General features: G+C 51.5%; 3 protein-coding genes and 1 long non-coding RNA gene across 4 annotated transcripts; 2 read left to right on the forward strand and 2 right to left on the reverse strand.

The window, feature by feature from the left end:
* The first annotated feature begins 4620 nt into the window (after nt 1-4620).
* Nucleotides 4621-6868, forward strand: LOC120690012. Its single transcript, XR_005681549.1, has 4 exons — nt 4621-4791; nt 5716-5760; nt 5886-6006; nt 6529-6868. It is a non-coding gene; the product is annotated as an uncharacterized LOC120690012 (long non-coding RNA).
* An 853-nt stretch (nt 6869-7721) lies between these two features.
* Nucleotides 7722-10028, reverse strand: LOC120690020 (isocitrate lyase-like). Its single transcript, XM_039972530.1, has 2 exons — nt 8285-10028; nt 7722-8162 (listed from the first exon to the last, which is right to left on the reverse strand). Exons 1-2 carry the CDS (start codon nt 9918-9920, stop codon nt 8071-8073), a joined length of 1728 nt encoding a protein of 575 aa, XP_039828464.1. The 5' UTR covers nt 9921-10028; the 3' UTR covers nt 7722-8070.
* A 4025-nt stretch (nt 10029-14053) lies between these two features.
* Nucleotides 14054-16198, forward strand: LOC120690031 (probable xyloglucan endotransglucosylase/hydrolase protein 8). The gene is made up of 5 exons (XM_039972541.1): nt 14054-14412; nt 14538-14638; nt 14726-14868; nt 15036-15095; nt 15630-16198. The coding sequence occupies exons 1-5, from the start codon at nt 14202-14204 to the stop codon at nt 16057-16059; spliced, it is 945 nt and encodes a 314-aa protein (XP_039828475.1). The 5' UTR covers nt 14054-14201; the 3' UTR covers nt 16060-16198.
* A 1716-nt stretch (nt 16199-17914) lies between these two features.
* Nucleotides 17915-20869, reverse strand: LOC120690036 (protein translation factor SUI1 homolog). The gene is made up of 5 exons (XM_039972554.1): nt 20223-20869; nt 18790-18865; nt 18482-18693; nt 18296-18349; nt 17915-18201 (listed from the first exon to the last, which is right to left on the reverse strand). The coding sequence occupies exons 2-5, from the start codon at nt 18824-18826 to the stop codon at nt 18157-18159; spliced, it is 348 nt and encodes a 115-aa protein (XP_039828488.1). The 5' UTR covers nt 18827-18865; nt 20223-20869; the 3' UTR covers nt 17915-18156.
* Nucleotide 20870: the final 1 nt, after the last annotated feature.

Here is a 20870-nt window from a genome sequence, read left to right on the forward strand (position 1 = left end):
TGTCATAATGCATTGAATTTTCTCTGTTGATTTTGGGTGCACAACATCTTAAACAGGTTCTTAAGATCCTTGTTCTTAAAGTGTTCATAGAAGTTTGCACCCATATGCCTAATGCACCACCTGTTTTGGACATCGGGCCATAATGGAGGCGTTGTCGCAGTTCCACGTTGCAATTTCAGTATTGATTGCAGGATATCTGCATGCCTATCACTAATAAGGCACACATCTGGACGTGCAGCAACAACATGAATCTTCACTCATTCAAGGAACCAATACCAACTGTCTATGTTCTCATTCTCAACAAATGCAAATGCGAGCGGAACAATTTGGTTTTTGCAATCTACACCGATTGCGGTAAGTATCTGACCTTTATACCTTCCAGTCAAAAATGTGCCATCAATGCAGATCACCGGAAGACAAAACTGAAATGCTCTAACACAAGTACCTATGCAAAAGAAGGCTCGTTGCATAATTCTTTGTCCCCTAGTCACGGCTGGTACAAGGTATGTGTCATAAAAGCTTCCAGGATTTCTAGCAGCAACCTGGGATAACATACGAGGTAGGTTATCATATGATGCCTCGTATGTGCCGAACCGCATCTCGAACACCCTTTGTTTAGCCCGCCATGCCTTCAAAAAACTGATGGTGTACTGGTAAGTCTGCTCAATGTGTCGAACAATCATTTTTGGCTCATAATTTAGGTTGTCCATAATAAACCCATACATTTGCTTTGCAACAAAGTCGCATGATATATTGCGATACGAGGGAAGAACTTCTAACAGCAAACAAGTGTGCTCTGTGACAATAGAACATTTCCAGTTTAACTTCCATTTTCCCTTGACTGCATGTACTCGCCATGGACATCCAGCATTCACACACTTCACCTCATATTCTTTACTACCAGACTTTACGACTCTGAATTCTCGTTTCAATGAGATTGCCCATAGTCTCACAGCATCTTTTACGGCTTCAATGTTTGGATATGTTACACCTTGCACTACCTCATTCCCTCTGTACTCCCACTCCTGATTTCGTACATCTTCTGCGACATGACTGCCAAAATCATGCTCCTTCCACTCTTTTGGCAATGAGTACTGCTCGTCATCAGATGAGCCCTCATATTCTTCCATCTCTATTGTGGTTTGGTCTTCTGCCTCCATCTCCTCCACAATGCTATGTATCCTCTCTCCCTCATCAGCAAGGCCCTGTGGTCCCATGTTTTGGTTCTCTGTCTCTTCTGACTCATCTTGCTCAACATAATTGGTCTCTCTTCGAATACTCGGAGTTCCTTGATCTGCACAATGTTGGATTTCATTTTGTGTCTTCTCCCGGATTTGAACAAGAATGGCCAGAGGCCACCCACGCTCTATAGCTGCTTGCATGTACTTCTGCCAGTCATCAGTGCTGTGTATCATCATCAATTCTCATAATTCACTTTTTACCTCCCAATTAACAAGAGACTGGACAGTGATCACATGTGTCAACGGATCAACATGGAACCCACGCTGCAGCCACTTACATATGGAACCAAAACTCCTTTCCAGAGGTTTATCTATGCCGCTAGATGTGCACTTAAAGGCAGAAAGATCTACTCCATTTGGCCCATACATAACATTGTATTCACCATAAAATACTTGAAACTGCATCTTGCTCGACATATCTGTATATCACATAATACTTATCGAGTTATACTCTTTACTTCACTACCTTATTTAATAATCCGTAAAAACTAAGTATGAAATTCAACTACAACGTATAAGTATTCATAACTACATGATGACACTCAAATTCTATACTGCATATGCCAAATTCTATTCTAAATCATAATTAATTTATAAACACATCTCTAATAGTACTGCAATTGTAATAATAAATGCGTAGTACTAATTTTCTAAACTAATTTACTACTACGTAACTACAAACTAAAGTATCATTAAACTCCTACTTAAATAGTTCTACTATACCACTAATTAAATTAAATTACTCACCCTACTTAAATTACTTCTACTTAAATACGTATTACTTAAATATAAAAATATATAAACTAAATGTACTAACCTGCAGATCACAAGTGCTGAATCCGGCAAGGCTTCGCCGCTTTCCTTCTCCTCACTCCTCTCTTTTTTTCTGGAATTTTGGTGGAATTTTCGGACTCAAATGAGGAAGGAAGGAGAGGATTGGAGCTATATAGGGGGACATACCCCGGTCGCCCGCGGGGGGAGGCCCCCCTGCCGCGCTCGTGGGCCGGGCCCATTGGTCGCCCGATGAGGGGGCGACAGGCCCCCCTGTCGCCCGTTGGGGGGGCGACAGGCCCCCCTTTTTTTTCTCCAGGGACTTCGTTGCAAATTTGAAGAAAAAAATTACACTTTGGTCCTGTCGCCCTATGGGAGGGCGCCCTATGGGAGGGCGACCGGGGTATATTTTTAAAATTTTCCAAAACGAACATATATTTTTGAAATTTTAATTTTTTTTAAATATAAAAAAGAAAAAACCGCCGACGGGGGGAGGGCTGATGGGGGTGGCGGTGGTAGAGGCCCAAAAAAGGGCAGGTAGTTGTCGTCGCCGTTGCGCTGCCAGGCAAAGGGGGTCGCGAGCTGCACGACGCTGCCGTCCCCGCCCGGCGAGGAGATGAGCAGCTCGCGCGGGACCCTCGCTGGTGAAGCCGTCTCCAGGATGATGCGCAGGGAGCTGTAGTCGTGCCCGCCGAGGCACGCCGGGTCGAGCTCCATGATGTGGCCGACACCGGCGAAGGCGGCGCGAATGTGGTTGGGGAACCAGTGCTCGAGGGGGAAGTCGCTGGCGGAGACGAAGACGAGCCAGGACTCCTCAGCGGTGAAGCGGTTGTCTGTGTCCTCCGGGCGCTCGAACTCGATGGAGTAGTCGGCGTGGTAGACACGGCCGTGGTTGACGGTGGTGTCCCGGTCCCCAAAGGTGCTGAAGTGCAGGAGCATGGCCCCCCGCGAGGATGGCAGCAGGTCCACCTGGGGCGGTGCTCCCGCAGGGAAGATGCGGTGGAGGGCGTCCCAGACCTTGGGCGCAGGATTTGCTGCAGCATGCGCGGGGGAGATGAACGCGAAGGCGTAGCAGGATGCCTCCATCCAATCGCCTTGAGGCACCCAGACCTGGAGGAACTCGAGCGGCTGGTTGGGGTCGGGGGCGTCGGGGACATCGTCGCTCTCCACCTCCTCCTCGGAGCTAGTGTCCGACTCGCCCACGCCCTGCGCAGCGGCGTCCGGGGCGGTGTCCCAGCTCAGCCCACCGGCCGACGCCAGGTCGAACGGGGGCAGGGGGCAGCGGCACGCGGGGCGTCCCTGGAGGCGCACGGCGAGGCGCGACGCGCCACAGGGGGTGGCGGGGCCGGGCGGTCAGGGCCATCCCCGACGCAGCGAACGTCCCGCATGACGGGGGAAACAGCACGCCCGGGGGGGGCTCGAGCTTGAGGAGGGGATCATGTTGATCGGAGCGAAGGCTGTAGAGGCGAACGCAGGGGTGGGAGCTGGAGTGGGGGGTGGCGTGGTGGTGGGGGGTGGAGCGGGGGGTGAAGGGGACCGGGTGGACCGGCGTCGGGAAGGTGGGGTGGCGAGGCCAGGGGGTGAGGTCGCGCTCCAGGACCATGGTGCACCGGTGTTGTCGGTGGCCAACCCCGCGACACCGCCGGCAACGGACAGGGTCCCGGCAGTCGCGAACGTGGTGATCGGAGGCCAGTCACCGAAAGCACCCGGCGCCTGAGAGGGGGATAGGGTTGCGTGGGGGAGCCGCTCTTGGGGGGCCGGGGGGGTTTTAGCAGCGCGGAGGTATGGCGCGGGCGCTGTAGGTTGCTGTGCGGGGGCGGCGGGCGCGGGCGCGGAGGTGCCTGCTGCCTGGGCGGGGGCAGCGGGCGCGGCACCGGCCGACGTGTCAAGAGCTGGAAGGGGAAGGTGTGGGGGCAGGGTTGCCGCAACTGGGGCGCGATATGTATCCGGGAGGATATGGCCGTCTTGTCGACTGAATGCGCGCCCGAGCCTTGAGCCCAACGCCCCCCGTTGACAGCACGCGGTTGACGTCGCACAGTGGCCGGTAGGTCGGGAGTAACTTCAACCTCCGGGAGCGACGAAGCAGCAGCAATGGCGGAAGCTTCCAGGGAATGGAGGAGAAAGAGGTTGCCCCCAAAACGCAAATGACCACGGACAACGATCGCATTAGCCACATTCTGATTCGCAACCAGGAACCTAAAAACGTAATCCTTAACCCAAAAAGCTTTAATCTTTTCGGGAGGTGCCGTTAGTAGGAACGTTAGCATGTTGGTGACAAAAGCTTGGTTGAAGCGGGGGGAGCGTGATGGGGGGTGATCCAGATGGCCGCTGGGAGAGAGTGGTGTAGTGGGAGGACAGAACCTGGAGTGGCAGCGGTGTGGAAGTCGGCGAGCAGCCGGTTCTGCTCCAAGTGCCCCGGCCGGCAGAGCGCACTGTCCCGGCGGCCGGCGGGCGGCGCGGCTGCAGTCTTCAGGCGGGGCGTCGCAGGCGCAGGTGAGGTGCCGGGGTTGGAGGTGGAGGGGCTGGAGGTTTGGGGATGGTCGATGGCGGCGGTGGCGGCGAGAGCGCGGGGGGCGCGCCCGCCGTCGCCCCTGGGCTCGCGAGGGGCGAGCGCAGGAGCCATCCCGATCGTTGTGTATGTAGTTAAAACTGCATGACCATCTGCTCACCTAGGAGTCGAGGAGCCAATGGCCATAAGCTCGTCTTTTGGGGCGCCGTCTCAGTCCATGAGGGAGGACAACTACGTCCGGAACAACATCAAGTTCCTCTCCCACCCAAGGTGAGGGCCTCACGACCCAAGTGAACAATGCTTGGTTGTCTTTTTGTAGAAACTAGAATTTTCAATCAAAGTTTTTTTTTTCATTAGAGACACAGTAGAATGAACTAGAGAATTGGAAAGAAAGTGTTAGAGCAACTGCCAGCATTGCAGCACTGAAAAGGTGTTACGCGCCCGGCTCAATCGAGGCTCCTGGCAGCTAGTTAGCTACTGGTCCAGTGGGCGGGCTGCACGGCTGCCGATGTCACCTGTGAGCCATTGGAGGAGTTCATCAAACTCCATCCTCACCGGCAGCTCGAGGACGCACTGTTTCGCGAGGAGGGAGGAAGTGTTGTTGACGAATACGTTGGCAAGCAGTACTGGCGACACAGCAAGAAGCAACAACCGCAACAACAAAGTGGCTAGACTTGGGCGTGAGGTGCTGATATTACGGGCGTTTTGGTTTGTTAGCAAGTTGTTAGCTGCTAGCCTGATCGGGACCTGATCTATAAAGGTCACCGCCTAGCATGTACTTTGGATTTTATCAAGCTCTCCCGTTTGCTGGGCGCGAACTGGCTTCGGTCACGGCCGAGGAACCTGTCCTCGCCGGCGACGAAGACAGCCCTCTGGCGCCCATCCATTCCACGCGTTACGCCCTCCATTCCCTTCCACAATCACAACTGCTCCTGCACTCTCCTCTGCGTACTCCGCGGCGGCCTCGCCGTATCACTAGTATTAAGCTTTCAATTCAATTTAACTAATATGCTCTTGGTATTTTAAGTATGCAACTTGATTGTAGCTGCCCTGTTATTTTCTTTCAAGCCTGCCACTATATTACTTCTGTTATTTTATTTGCAGCTTTGTTTCTGAGGATATTATGATGCTTACTTTCTATCAGATTTGTTTGATATTATTAATTTAAGCTCATGGTTACATAGTTCTTTGCAGGTGGCATGAAGTTGAATGATGCATGTACTGCTTCTAGTTGTCTTGGTCAGTTATCTTCTACTAATAGTTTCTGACTTGATAGTCAACTTGAAATGAACTCAAACAAGTAGACCTCTACTTACTGCCTTCTAACCACTTGTTGAACTAGTTACAAATTTATGTTGGTGCAGGCCAGATGAAAACATCCTTTTTCTTTTCGAGAAAGTTATGTTGGGATCCCAAAGATAGTGAGTCACCTGGATGCATTGCCTAGAACCAGTGCTCAAGTTCACCATCAGAGCAATCATTGAGGTATGTAAACATGTGATAATTTGTCCATTAACTGAACATGATATGTTTTTTGGTGCTGGACTCCACTGAGTCCATGTTTGACTGACTATTGGATCATATCCTGCTTGGTCCAAAATTTTCAGTGCCTCGGTTCTGTCAATTAAAAGACTGGTTGCTATGTTTTATTCTCATTTTTTTTATCTATAGTATGATATTGTTAACCTGATGATATATTGCCCATGATCTTCAGGTAGAGTTCTTGGTTAAGTTTAAACTGAAGTTACTTAACTTTTTAGCTGTACTCTCGCAATTAATATCTCTGTTGTCAATTTCTGCCAAACGAAACTGGAGGGAAGTGAAATGCTGATAATCTGATTGTTGTTATGCACCATATTTGCTTATACTTCTGTTAGTCAAATGTTAGATAAGGACTGGACAACTATATGAGCATGTTTAATTTAGCTGTGGTGCATAGGTGTACACCCTTGCTCTAGTAATAATTAGTATGCATACTCATAATTTTGTATCTATTTTCTTGTCCAGCACTCTGATGTCGGTGCAGATGATTGTCCAAACAATTCCATATTCCACAAAATAACTTGGAATGTTTGTGTAATCATTGAAGCTCATTTGAAGTTCATCAATAGTCATTTATGCACAAGTCAGTGAAGCTCATTTGAAGTTCATCAATAGTCATTTAAGCACAAGTCCCTGGCTGGAAATAAAACTGCATATTAGGTGAATTTAGAGATAGTAGTTGATATGTATAACTTCAACAGATTGAGTATGTGTATGTGCAATGTATATATATGGATAGAACCTATGTATTTGTGACGTATACAAGATCTATTTAATGTATTGTTTTCCTTTTTTTGTTTCTTAATTCATCATCACAGACGCATTTTCTTACACCGCGTCTCTAATGATGAACATCAGAGACACATTTCAACTAGCCGCGTCTCTGATGATCCACATCAGAGATGCATCTCTGATGTGGATCATCAGAGATGCGTACGGATACATCACATACGCTGAAATCCGCGTCTGTGATGTGCTGTTATCACAAATGCGATGTAAGTGACGTGTTTTTTCCGCGTCACTAATAACTGTCTAGACGCGTTTCTAATGAGCTGTTTTCACATAGTTTCCCTGCACCGGCGCCCAGCCCCACCACCACCCGCCCCCCAGCCCTGTCGCCACCCCTTTGGCACGGGCCGTCTAGGGCTACGCCTTTGGTGCAGCCCTAGCCCGCCCATGCCGGCCCCTCACGCCGCCGTCACCCTCGTCCCAGCCTCGCCTAACCGCCTTCCTCCCCCTCTTGGGCCGACGGCACCACCGCCGTCGGCCTCGCCGCCCTACACCCACCACCGCTGCTAGGTTGGCATGCCGCCGCCGGCCCTCCTTCTAAGGCCGGCGGTGAGCACTACCACCGCTAGCAACCCTAAAGCTCTAACTCGGACCCTAACCTCGTCGGAGCTGCTCGCCGACTCGCCGGAGCTGGAGAAGCAGGTGTAGATGGGGAAGAAGAAAATTCGAGTGAGGAGAGCCTCCAAATCACTCGGGTGAGGTATAGCTTTCCCCCAAACGTCACCAGGCGCAGCGACTCTCCCTAGCATGGGTTTCCACGCATGGTCTTTTTTTTATTGACTTCGCATAGTACAAAATTACTTAATTCAAGATTGCAAGCAAACAAACTGTCCTTTTTTGGGGTGAAATTTGGCGGGACAACTCAACCATGACATAATTTTTTGAATTCATTATTACCTCGACAACTAAGTGTGAAAGACAGCATGGTACCGGAAACCGTATGATTATTCAATTTCAATTTATAAATAAATCGTGAAGGTTGACATTTCAATACTTTCAACCCAAGTGACTATTCCACAAGGGTGTCACAAGTCATATAACTCGATACATATATGTATCTATGCAGCTAGGCGATTGGTTTGGTTCGTGCACGCCCATCATCATAGTGCAATCTGTATATATATAGCATCCCCCCGTGGCTGATGATCTGAGGCTCCTTTATTATTTTCATTTATTTAGAGCCTCCTCTGAATCATTGTTCTTTCTCATCAGTCCTCATCAAATCCTGGATTTGGCGACAACTTGAAGGCTGGTACCACCACCAGTTCCAGTTGCAGGATACGAGTCCTTGAACTGCTCTTCAGTTACTCCTGCAAGCACACATCCAAACAGAGCACTCCATCATTCCAAGAACAAACTTTTTTTCCCAAATAATACTAGAGAGTTTCGGCAGATAAACCGCAAATAAAGGCATGAGTGAGAGCAAGCTTGCCTTTGCCCATGGCAGCAGTGGAGGAGATGCCGCCCTGCACGGTCTTGAGCACCCTGTCGTAGAAGTTGGCGCCCGACCACTTCTGGTGCTCCAGCGTCTCCACCCCGTTGATCCTCTCCTCCCTCTGGATCATCTCCACGTACGCCAGCATGCCGCGCCGCGCGAAGTCCCGGGCGAAGGTGTCGGTGACGAGCGCGTCGGCGTGGAACCCCGCGAGCGTGATGAACTGCCAGACGTAGCCGAGGCGCGCGACGCGCGGGATGAAGGCCGCCATGTCGGCGTCCGTCATCCCGGAGGCGTCCCAGTTGAAGGACGGCGAGAGGTTGTAGGCCAGCATCGCCTCCGGGTGCGCCGCCCTGACGCCCTCGGCGAAGGCCGTGCACTCGCCCACGTTGGGGCTCGACGTCTCCATCCAGAGCACGTCGGCGTGCGGCGCGAAGGCGCGGCCGCGCACCACGGCCGCCGCCACGGAGCCCCGGAAGCGGTAGAACCCCTCCCTGGTCCGCGGCAGGTCCCAGTCCCAGAACACGGACGCGACGCCGAGGCGCGCCGCGATGTCGCGCGCCTCCTCGTTGGACACGCACCTGTCGTAGCCGCCGGTGGTGCTGTCCCACTCCTGGAGCCTGCGCTGCTTCTCCTGGTCGGTGACGCTGAGCCCCGCGATGGCGTCCCGGACGCAGTCGGAGAAGGTCTTGAGCTGCGCGGCGGCGAGCCAGTCGTCCTCGATGGCCTGGAGCTCCCGGCCGGTCTTGCCGGCCGCCATGGCGTCGGAGAGCACGGCGGCGAGGCTGCGGCCCCGGAGGCGCGGGTTGGTGGCGCCGAGGATGAACTGGTGGTCGCGCGCGTCGACGTTGGTCTGGATGAGCGTGGCGGCAACGGCGTCGGTGCGCGCGACGAGGACGGTCTCGACACCCATGACGTCGAACTGGAGGCGCGCGGCGACGAGGCGGTTGACGTGCTCGGAGACGGCGACGAGCACCTTGCCGGCCATGTGGCCGCACTTCTTGGTCACCGAAGACTGGTCCTCGAGGTGGACCCCGGCGGCCCCGCGCTCGACGAAGAGCTTGCAGAGCTTGACGGTGGCGGTGGCGCCGCCGAAGCCGGTGTCGCCGTCGGCGATGATGGGCTTGAGGTAGTCGACGTAGGGCGCGCGGGCGCGGTCGGCGCGGGGCAGCGACATGCGCGCCTCGCGCTGCTTGCGGTCGTGGTAGAGCTGGGCGAAGAAGAGGTGCTCCACCTTGTTGGGCACGGTGTCGTAGGGGTAGTCGGCGAGGTCCGGGCCCGGCTCGTTGGTGGAGGTGTGGGTGGAGGAGCACTGCCAGCCGGAGACGTAGATGGTGTCGAGGTGCTTGGCCATCATGGTGACCTGGACGGGGTCGAGCGCGCCGAAGGTGCGGGAGGCGGTGCCGGCGGCCTGGTGCGCCCGGAGCGTGCGCCACAGCTTCCGGGCCATCTCCCCGGAGGCGTAGCTCTGCCGGAGCGTGCCGCGGAGGAGGACCACGTCGCGGGCGCCGTAGGGGCGCTTGGTGAGGCGGAACCGCTCCGTGCCCCACCACGACTCCACCTCCGCCACCTCCGCCTCGAACCGCCCTTCCTCCTCCATGATCAAGGAAGGAACGGAGAGCGGCGTCGCCATGGCCGGTAGCTAGCGGCGAAGCACGAACACAACACGAACCAGCAGGACACGCAGTCTCGAAGACGATGAGGAGTTGCGAGTGCAGGCGTGCCTTGGTTGCTTCGACGGCCTGGGATCCTGCCGTATTTATAGTCAGCGGGCGGTGCACGAGCACGACTGGAAAAGCTTCGTGCGCAGAGCCGATCGAATCATCATGCATGCAACTTGTACGTGACGTGTAGCCTCGCAACTTCCTATCCTTATCGTCTGGTGCAGGTGAGAGGCCGGTGGTGGCAACGGTGAGTGATGGTCGACGCGTCTCGCCCGATAGATGGCCGTCGGTTTTGCGCGGGAACAGGACAAAAACTTGTTTCATTCGCGCGCGCGCTTGAAGGTTTTGGACACTAGTAGCGGTGGTTAGCTCTAGCTGCACAGTTGCACACAGCTGCTGAGGGCGGTTGCGTGCGTGCTCCTCCGACGAGCCGATCGTTTTGCGTAAGCTGAACTGCGACCAAGTGAGTGAATCTGCGGCTTGCAGGGAATCTTTTTTATTCACGCATCCTTTACCACCTTAGGTGGTTAAACCCATTGCGTTGTTTATATTTCGACTGCAAAAACATCCCTAGGGTTTTGGTTCAGGTCAGGTGCAGCATTGGTAAATCTCTCACTCACCTCCTCTCAAAGTTAAATCAACAACGCTGTTTACATAACCACACAGAGCACATGTATGATTACAAACGGGCTTAGTGGGCCAACAAATTAGCCCAAATGGGCCAAGGCATTTCGATATTATTCCGCCGCAAGTTTCATTCGATGCCACGTGTACTGTGGACGGTACGGTAAAAAAATTATAGTCTTCCATTTCTGCTATCGTTTACGGCTTTCTACTGATCTGTTACAACATTGTAGTCTACTACTTCCTCCGTTCCGAAATGTAGGTCGTTTTGACATTTCTAGATTTATACTAGAAAGGCTGGCGCGGCGTTGCCGCGCCATTAACTGTAGACTAGTGATTGTTATAAAGGTTAGTGTTTTTTTGCAAAATTTTAGACTGCAGGATATTTTTTAGAAAGTTTAGGGTTTGTTTAGTAAAAATGCAGGGACTATAGGTTGATTTTCACAAAGCTAGGGGATTTTTTGGCAAAATTTTGGACTGCAATTTGATTTGTAAAAAGTTTAGGGTTTTTTTCATAAAAATATACGGGCTGCGGGTTGATTTCTGTAATCTTGATGCATTATTCTGTAAAATTTAGACTACATGTTATTTTCTAGAAATTTTAGGGTTTGTTTAGTAAAAATGCAGTGACTACGGGTTGATTTCCGCAAAGCTAGGGGATTTTTTTTGGCAAATTTTTGGACTGCGGGTTGATTTGCAAAAAATTTAGAGTTTTTTATAAAAATATACGGACTGCGGGTTGATTTCTGTAAAGCTGAGGGACTTTTTTGTAAAATCTACATGCGATCCGATGGTCCATAGAATGCGTCAATACAGATCAAGTCATAGAAGGTAGCGATACATCTCATAGAATGTAGGTCATGGAAGGCCGTGCATATTTGAGCATTAAAAGGTGTGAGCGTAGAAATATTCGAGCATAGGAACCAATAATTCATGGTTGTGCTGATTATACTTTCACATGGCATATAAATTCTAGTATGGAAACATATAAACTAATATATATCTAGAATTTGAATCAAATAGATATGTTGCTCAATTACAAAAATCATCTGTCATGGAAACTGCCATATAAATCATAGAAACTACTAGTAGCATAGAAACATAGGGCTGGTGTGTGGCTGCTCGCGCGTGGGGGAAGCAAAATTCAAATCTGAATGTCCTGGACGGAGGCTTTCACGCGTGCGCTGGGGCTCAAGGGCGGGATTGAGATCCTCTGCAGTCGACTGCAGTGACCGACGAGCGGCTGGGCCCACGTGCAGTGACGATGTCACTCCGCACTCGACTGCAGAGGAGTTGATTCCCAAGGGCGGGGCGGCATGCGCTGGGCCCCGAGGCGGGGGAGCGCGGTGCGCGGTGCCGCTGCCACGCGCGGGGTGCGGGGCCCGGGGTGGGGGCACGGGCGCGGGTGTGGGTGCGGGCGAGTTGGACGCGCCCAGGGCAGTTGCTGGTCGATCGGACGGCTTATCTTTTTATGACTGACGTGGCTCCACTGGAGGCAAAAATCACCCCCCCCTTTAGGTCTTTAAAAGATATTTTGTTATGTATCTAGACATATGATATATCTAGATGCTTAGCAAACACCATAAATCTAAAAAAACCAAAACGACCTATATTATGGAACAGAGGGAGTAATAAATTACTCGCAGCTAGCACACATATATACAAGAGGAGCAGCTTGACTTGAAGTGATGGACGTAACTAAGGCCCGTGACGCAGGAGTCAAACCAGGGTTGGGCCGGGTCACGCACCTACCGGCAGATCGGATTGGATAAGGACTGATTGGGCTGCGGAGGAGGGAGGGGCGGCCGAGTAAAGCATGGCAAAGAATGCTCACATGTTTATCGTCCGCATCGCGACACCACATTTCCCGGCCTTTTCTTCTTCTTTTTTCTTTTGCCATTTTTTTTTTTGGATGGATGGACGATGAAACGGATGAGACTTGCAACTCGTTCGTGTAGCTGCTGATCCTATCCCATCCCGGATGCGCCCGCCCCCGGCCAGCACGCCACCACAGCTGGAGCGCTTCTAGAAGCGCGATGCTGTGGCTCATGGTTAGGCTTTCGGCCCAAGTATCGGAGTAAGGCCCGTTATTGACCAACTTGCCGGCCTTTTGCTATTATTTAAGCGGCCTTTTGTTTTGTGCGGCAAAACCCTTGGAGGCCCAAGTGAAGCCGCTACTTGTCAAGTAGCGTGTAGGCACGTGGTGCTGGCGCCTTTCTTTTTCTTTTTCTTTCCCCTGCTGAAATTGTTCTTTCATCAATCACTCTGTTCAGTTGCAATCAGCCGATAATATTTTCTCTTACAACAAACCAGTATCAGCCAGCCAGCAGTATTTTTTTCATAATAAATCAGCACCAGCCACCAGTCACAGACAGCCGAACATAGTGAATATCTGTAGCTATTAGCTGTTGGATGGCTACATCTCATCGTTCACCACACGCAGAGAAAAAAGGAAAAGAAAAACAGGCTCTCCTTGTTTCGGTCTTCCCTCAGGGATCACTAGTGCCGGTTCAGGTCTCAGGCCACTCAAGGTCAGCGACCCGAAGATCAATGGACCCAAAGGTCCCAACAGGCCAACACTTCAAGTGGCCAATAGCAAACGATGTGTGTAGTGGATCAAGGACCCGGGCCTGCCTACTGTTTCCTTCATTTATTTCTCCCCAACCCCAAGGCAGGCAGGCAGGCTTCCTTTGTGCAGCGGTGCAGCCCTTGGGGCCTCGTACGTTTTCCAGACCTGGGTTCAGGGTTCTGCAAAGACAAGCAGCACTCTCCCTCCCCAACTTCCCATTGGCCATTGGGCATTGGGCGCCATGAATCGACGCTGTCTATATCCTAGCCATCCATGATCCATCCGGGCAGGTAGGCAGCATGTTAATTCTGTCGACACAAGATACTTCGACGCCCTCTTCTTTTTTTTTTTAGGAAAAAAGAAGAAGAAGAAAAGGATTGATAACTGCGTGCCAACTGGATAGGAGAGAGGCCCGAGTCAAACCTGCAGTGTGCCCTATCCTCTCCAGTCTCCCCGTTCGCGATCGGAATTCCGATCCACTGGGCCTCGACGCGATGCTAAGCCGGGCAGATCATGCCTTGCTTGCTGCTGCTGCTGCCCAGCGCAGTATGCTCATGTTGGCAGCCACGATCGTGCGGAGGGAACCCATTGATCAACCTGGCCTTGCCTTGAGGAGAGACACTGTGGCCTCGCTCGTGCCAACCGGTGGTCGCAATAACGGCGCGCTACGCCACCTAGAGCGACGTACTCCTACAGCACAGTGTCCCGTTCCGTTTCAAAAGCAAAAAGGCTAGCCGGCCGCGGCGCACGCAGACGAGCCCAGCACAAAGCCTGCCTGCTGCGCGCTGCTCGAGGCGTGCCCGCAACTTTTTTTTTCTTTGAGGGCAGGCGTGCCCGCAACTTGTGTCTTACTCTAAAACCCGCAGCTCAGATGGGTTTAGCTTTTTAAACAAGAGCGCCTTGCGCTTTGGCCCCGCCCGGACCCAAAGCATCTGCCACCGTCGCTCTCGACTCCATCACTCTCCCCTGCTCTGCTCTGCCTTCTCCCCTCCCCCAACTCGCGGCGGGCGCGGCGATCTCGGCTCGGGATCGGGGCCGCCGCGGCAAGCTGCTGGCGATGGGAACGGGATCGCGGCGGCGTCATCTTGCCGCCCTCGTCGCCCCCGTCGCGGCGCTGCTGCTGCTGCTGCTGTCTTGCTCTTGCCGCGGCGCGTCCGCGGCGCCGGCAACGTCGTTCGGCGACAACTTCGAGATCACGGGCGCGGAGGACCACGTCAAGACCTCCGCCGACGGCCAGACCTGGTACCTCTACCTCGACAACAAGACAGGTACAACACGAAAAGGAGCAACTTTCAAGGCTGGCTGCTGGTGTCCAGTGCAAATGACTGCAATCTCAGCCCCCGTCGTTAGCTAACCCGCGATCCTCCCCTCCCTTCAATCCTTCCTTCCGCAGGCGTCGGGTTCCAGACGAAGGAGCGCTACCTCTTCGGGTGGTTCAGCATGAAGCTCAAGCTCGTCGGCAACGACTCCGCCGGCGTCGTCACCGCCTACTACGTGCGCCATCCGCCGCCTGCCACTGCTAGCTACCAAAGCCAATGCTACCCCGATGCACGCTCACCTGCTGTGTGCTCTGCTCCGCAGATGTGCTCCGACGTGGACGCCGCCCCGCAGCGCGACGAGCTGGACTTCGAGTTCCTGGGCAACCGCACGGGGCAGCCCTACATCATCCAGACCAACGTGTACCACAACGGCGTCGGCGGCCGGGAGATGCGCCACTCGCTCTGGTTCGACTAGGGGTGGTAAAAGGGCCCAACATTTTGAACTAGAAAATCTAAGGATCGGGCCCTAAAAGGGCCGGGCTCTAAACATATGTATTTTTGAACTAAAAATTTTAAGGATCTTATTGGGCTGTGAAGAGGCCACTAGGGCCATGGCCCATTACCACCCCTAGGTTCGACCCCACCGCCGACTTCCACACCTACGCCATCCTCTGGAACACCAAGCACATCGTGTAAGCCCTCTGCCTTCTCATCCATTCATCGATCGACCGTTCCACTCCACATTCCACAACACCCCGGCCCGCCATTGATCGACCTCCTCCAGCTCCGGTCCGGGAGCACGGAGGTGGCTGGCCCAGTGGCCCTGGCCGTGTAGATTCGGCAGCAGCTGCCGAAGCCGACGGGGTCGTCAGGCAGGCGAGTTGAATGCGCCCGCTCGCCCCACCTACCTCCCTGTCCCCGATGAAATCCGGGCGCCAAAGCCATGCCGCCGCCGCCGCAACGCCAAAACTTGGGACGCGCCCTGTTTCGGGGCCGAACCGCCCTGTACCGTCGCGCCCATGCCCACCGCCGCCGCTCCATTCCCGTCCATCCGAGCCACGCCGCGACACCGCACATGGATCCGCCACTGTTCCCCGCGCGGAATAAAGAATAATTGGCAACTTGCTCCGTTCGTGATCGTAGCAGCCACTCGCAAAAAAAAAAGTGATCGTGGCAGCCGGCCGTGATGGTCCACCATGTTGATGCTGACGACCGTGTGTGCGCAGGTTCTTCGTGGACAAGGTGCCGATCCGGGTGTACCCGAACGACGCGAGCAAGCCGGGCGGCAACGGCTTCTTCCCGGCGGCCAAGCCCATGTACATCTTCTCCAGCATCTGGAACGCCGACGACTGGGCGACGCGGGGCGGGCTGGAGAAGACGGACTGGGCCAAGGGGCCCTTCGTCTCCTCGTACAGGGACTTCGCCGCCGACGCCTGCGCGTGGCCGGCCGAGTCGGGGCCCGGCTCCGGCGCGCCGTCGCCCACCGGGGACAGCTGGTGGGACCAGCCGCCCGCGTGGGCGTTGGACGAGGCGCAGCGCATGGACAACGCCTGGATCACCCGCAACGTCCTCATCTACGACTACTGCGACGACCGCAAGCGCTTCCCCGCGCCGCCCGAGGAGTGCGCGCTCCGGAACGCCGGCACCTCCTCGTGATGATCCTTGTTTTTTTTTTGTGCGTGTTTTGGTTATCGATTTTTTGGGGAGGAAGGTCGGTGGTCGCCGGATCGATGGTTGTCACGTTGGGACGAACAGTCATTCTTTTGGGGGAATGGATTCAATTTTGTTCTTGTCACGAAGCTTTTAGTCTCGTAACCTGAAAACTTCAATCATCCTGGCAATCGGCGAGGGCACCGACGCCATCGCCGCCGCTGGGAGATGGAACGTGCGGCGTCGCAGCCTCGCAGGGCCGCGCAGGGCATGGGCGGAACGTGCGCGCAGATCTCAGTCCGGCACGCTTGTCAGGGAACAGTAATGCTCCATTGCTCCTGTCAGGCCACGGATCTTGCCGATGGTGCTCTGCTGCCGCCTGCCTGTGCCTAGCCCTGCTGAAACGAAGATGATCGATGACACCATTAGTCATCTACAGGATCGTATTCGATTTAGCCTTTTGCTTTCGTCTGGGATAGGTGCTGCCGTGGGAAATTCGGGGAGCACGCACCATGAATCCAGGAACCAGGAAAAGTGAAAAGGGCAAAAGGGTTGCCGCGCGAACAAGTGCATGTGAGGCTGACGAGGAAAAGAAAGAAAGGGCGAGGAGAGATCAGATTAAAGAAACAAGCATCCAAAAAGACGCCGCGACGCGTCAACGGCAGGATCGAAGCGACTGCGCCGCACGGCCACGACAACGAGCTCCGGTTCTCCGCTAGCCTCCTTCATTCAAACTTCCTCTTCTTTTTTTTTCAGTCCGGCGATCTCAGTCAGGCCCGTTTGTAGAGCAATGAATTAAATGTAGCAAATGACGCATGCATGAAGCATTAAATGTAGGTAAATAAAAAAACTAATTGCATAGTTTTGATGTACACGACGAGACGAATCTTTTGAGCCTAGTTAGGTCATGGTAGGACAACAATTACCACAAACAAACGAAAAGTGCTACAGTATACTACAGTGTTCGATGGGACTTTTCGCATCATTTTTCCTCCATCTAAACACAGCCTGGGTAGGATAAAAATCCGGTCATGATCAGACCAAAAGGTTAGGCCCTGGAATCCTGAGCAGTGCTGCCGACATGGTACGGGATGTCGGAGAATCATTTTCATTTTCAAGAACCCCACCCTCCAGACTCCACAGGGGGCACAGTAGCCGGAACCAACTTGTCCCTAGCTTTGACACCGGGCTGCTGCGGCAGCCGGCAACAGCCAGCCTGTTTTGCTTCAGGAGTTCAGGCCATGAACTAGCTGTATACACGCCGACAAGGTAGTATAACAGGCAAACCGGGCCATAATATGCGGTTACCGTTCATGCCAGGCCGGTGAGTAGTTTCAGTCCAACAAATCCTACTGAAATTCAGTTAGGTTTCCTTTCGTGTTTGCAGTGTTAGCCCAGGCTCCATGACTGAAAACGAGGGAGCTTCAGGCCTTCAGCTGGTACAACCTACCTGTTTCTGTATCACGCTCATGCAAAGCTTGCGCCCCTTTCTTCCAGCCGATGCAACAAATACAACTACTCTCTAGTAGTAGTCTCTGTTCAGGATCTTAATTATCACCACACCCGCGATGTAAGAGCATGAGTAATAAACGAGTTAACAGATTGCAAACCAAAAATCTTGTCGATGGTTTCAGGCTTTGAGCTATAACCCACTGAACATTCATTCAGAAAGCCACAGGAAACTGGCAACAAGGAAGCAGAAACCACTGAACACACGACAAACCAAGGCAACTAGTATCAATTTCTGTGGACCAAACAAAACAGAAAGCTCCCGTGTGGCCATTTTGATCAACCTTGGCATGAAGCTTTGCAAGAAACACGGCAACAGAAGTTGAGTGAAGCAAGTTCAGTAATAAGCATCTGACACACAGCATAGCGAAATAACATTTATTCAAACTTCTGATAGAGAAGCAAGCCATCGAACGATGGTGCCTCGTACAGGTTTGGACACAATGGTAACAAGCATACAAGCAGAGAGGTGGCTAGGTTTTATGTGTATAGTAGAACGCACAGGCGTAGGCCTGCTTTTACACAGCCGGATATGCTCCACCCCGGATATATAGCTGCTTTGCATGCAGGGCTTGCTATAGACCCGACGGTTGCTCAGAAACCATGAATCTTGATATGTTCCTTCTTCACAATGCCGGCCTGCAGGACACAGTACAACAAGAATTGAGTCATCTTGCATGCATGATGCATCCCATTATCGCCATAGGCACGAGATGAACAAAACGACCCCTACCTGGACAAGGAAATTTGAGACGTTCTTCCTCTGATCACCCTGGAGTTGAATGACCTAAACCAGCAAAACATTCATTTGGATAAGAACTAAGAAGCTTGTAGGCATACGAGGTTAAACAAACACATAGGCATGATCCAAGAACACAAGTTTGGCCCAAAAAGAGACAAAAAAAAAAGAACACCGTACCTGTCCAAGCTCTGGGTCCTGAACCACTGTACCATTGCAGCAGAACTCTTTCTTGAGATCTTTTAGGATCTTGCTGTAGCTGAATTCCTTCTTCAATCCCTGGACAGTAGTCAGACTCTTGCGACCATTACGCTGCTGGCTGCGTACATGAACGTAGTCCTTTGATCCTGCTGCCGCACCAGAGTCCCCAGCATTGGCCTCAGCAAAGGGATCTGTACCGTGCAACACAAATTATAATAAATTACTTGTATTCCAGGCATTGCAGCCCTAAGGCAACTGAGGAACAAAAAAAACTATAACTATCATACCGAAGGCAGTTGGGATCTGAATGTCAAGATCAGACATGAAAACTTGACTGGCGAGAGTGGCAAGCTACACCAAGGGCTGTCCAAATGAATGAAATAAATTATTAGAACATGCAGTGTAGACAAGCACATTGTAAATTCAAACATCTAAATTTTCCTTGATCACGCATTATAAAAATGACAGGACAAAGTTCTGCTCGAGCCAGATCCCAACTGACTACCGAGTAGAGAAAAAAACTGACTACAACTGATTCCATACATCCACAACGGAATCTAGGAGCAATTTGCACAGTTGTAATAAAATCTCAACTGTATGATAATAGCTTTTCCTGCAAGCAAAAAAACAACCCACAGAAATGGGGTGTGTTCAAGAATTCAGACATAACCCACACCATGTGAGTATGTGACATGTCTATATTGAGATGCCAATGGCTTCTTATCACTGTTTGTGCAACCGTCTATGACATGTGCCATTGTAATTTACACCTCATTATTCCTCTCAGCAGTTATTTATACCTAGAATACACACCTTCTAATCAAGTAGTTCTGAGGTTAACTTAAGGCATCTCAATTATAGAAAGATCTTGCTCAATTTTGTTTAACAGAAATATGTCAGGGAAAAAAATGATGTGATGGACTCATTGACATTAGAACAAAGGAAGCTACACTCAAATCAATCAGCCAAAACAGAAATTGAGCCATTTGAAGCACCATCTCCAGCCCTTTCAATTGCTATTTAGATTCTCTAACATAAACCTAATTAGCAACCCTTTGATCTTTATACTACTATTATCAACTTCGGCTTCATGCCTTCATCTCATGAAGGATGTGATCTAAATTATTTCCATCAAGCTTAAATTATTTTTGTACAGATATGTTCAAATTATGTAGCAAAATATCCTCATGCTGGATCAAATTGACTGACAGAATCCAGGGCCACCAACTCTACCCAATCTGATTATAACCACTTGAAAGCAAGAGAACAATCATCATATTACTACCTAAATATAAGTCATGGAAAAATTATCGAACAAAATTAGAGAGAGAGGGAGGGCGGGGGGGGGGGGGGGGGTGCACATTTGTTCACTTATATGGCAAATTATAACGAAGGTTTTTTTTTGAAACGAAATTATAACGAAGGTTGGTATAGTCTTCATAGGAAAAACAAGATCAATACCAATTTAACGCAACCTAGCACATATGGAGTGAAAGCAATTATGGCCTAGCATCATTCATAACTACTGACCCGAGACAAAAATAAGAGTGAACCCCACCCTAAATCCCAAACGTTTTCTACGAAAACAACTAAGATCTTCCTACAGAATGGACCCTAAACAGCTAAACCGTGACGAAACCACAAGGACACAAGCAATAATCAACATATTTCTTCACAGAAAGGGCCAAAGGGGAAAGGGGGAGGGGAGGGCGCTGCATACCCTTGGAGGTGGTCGAAGAGGAAGAGATCAACCAAGAACTCGCTCGGGAAGATGTAGATCCTGAACAGGCGCCGGAAGTCCTTGGTGCTCCTCCCTCTTCTTGGCGTCGATGCCTCCTATATATGGAAGGAGAAAGGGAGGGGAATTTATAGACGGGAGGAGGAAGAGAAGACGCTCCGTGGTTTCTTGCCTCCCTTTTCCTCCTCGCTTCTCCACCCTTTTCTTTTGGCCGCAAAGACTGCTGTTCAATGGCTGTCCTCCTCGATTAGAATAATATTGTTCTGGTTGCTATTCTGTGGCAACGCAACTCTGGTTGTATCACTGTGCCCGGCTGTCGCAGAGGTCGCACGAGCAAAACGAAAACACAGTTCGGTTCTCGGTGCTTTTTCCGTTTCGAATTGTAGATTATTTTAACAAATTAACATACATAGTTTTTTGTTATTCATCTAAATAAATATCATATTCAGATACATAGCAAAAAAATATATATCTAAATTTAATAAAATAATTTATAATTTGAAACGGAGCGAGCAGTATTTAAAGAAAATGGAGGGAGTAGATAAGTTAATTGTCTCGTGCCTTATCATTTTGTGATCATAAAATAGAGAGACGGTGCTCAAGACTTGGTTAGCCACTATTGCATTTGCA

The sequence above is a fragment of the Panicum virgatum genome, chromosome 2K (genome assembly GCF_016808335.1).
Source record: "Panicum virgatum strain AP13 chromosome 2K, P.virgatum_v5, whole genome shotgun sequence".
In the NCBI taxonomy this organism is placed as follows: domain Eukaryota; kingdom Viridiplantae; phylum Streptophyta; class Magnoliopsida; order Poales; family Poaceae; genus Panicum; species Panicum virgatum.

Bases quoted from the DNA above. Each gene is read 5' to 3' on its own strand.
- LOC120690020 (XM_039972530.1), bottom strand. From the start codon at position 9,920: ATGGCGACGCCGCTCTCCGTTCCTTCCTTGATCATGGAGGAGGAAGGG. The intron at 8,163-8,284 runs GCAAGCTTGCTC...GTGTGCTTGCAG, and splicing joins CACTGCTGCCATGGGCAAAG to GAGTAACTGAAGAGCAGTTC.
- LOC120690036 (XM_039972554.1), bottom strand. From the start codon at position 18,826: ATGTCTGATCTTGACATTCAGATCCCAACTGCCTTCG. The intron at 18,350-18,481 runs GTACGGTGTTCT...TTGCTGGTTTAG, and splicing joins AGGACCCAGAGCTTGGACAG to GTCATTCAACTCCAGGGTGA. The intron at 18,202-18,295 runs GTAGGGGTCGTT...TGTGTCCTGCAG, and splicing joins TCTCAAATTTCCTTGTCCAG to GCCGGCATTGTGAAGAAGGA.
- LOC120690031 (XM_039972541.1), top strand. From the start codon at position 14,202: ATGGGAACGGGATCGCGGCGGCGTCATCTTGCCGCCCTCGTCGCCCCC. The intron at 14,639-14,725 runs GTGCGCCATCCG...TCTGCTCCGCAG, and splicing joins GCGTCGTCACCGCCTACTAC to ATGTGCTCCGACGTGGACGC. The intron at 15,096-15,629 runs GTAAGCCCTCTG...GTGTGTGCGCAG, and splicing joins TGGAACACCAAGCACATCGT to GTTCTTCGTGGACAAGGTGC.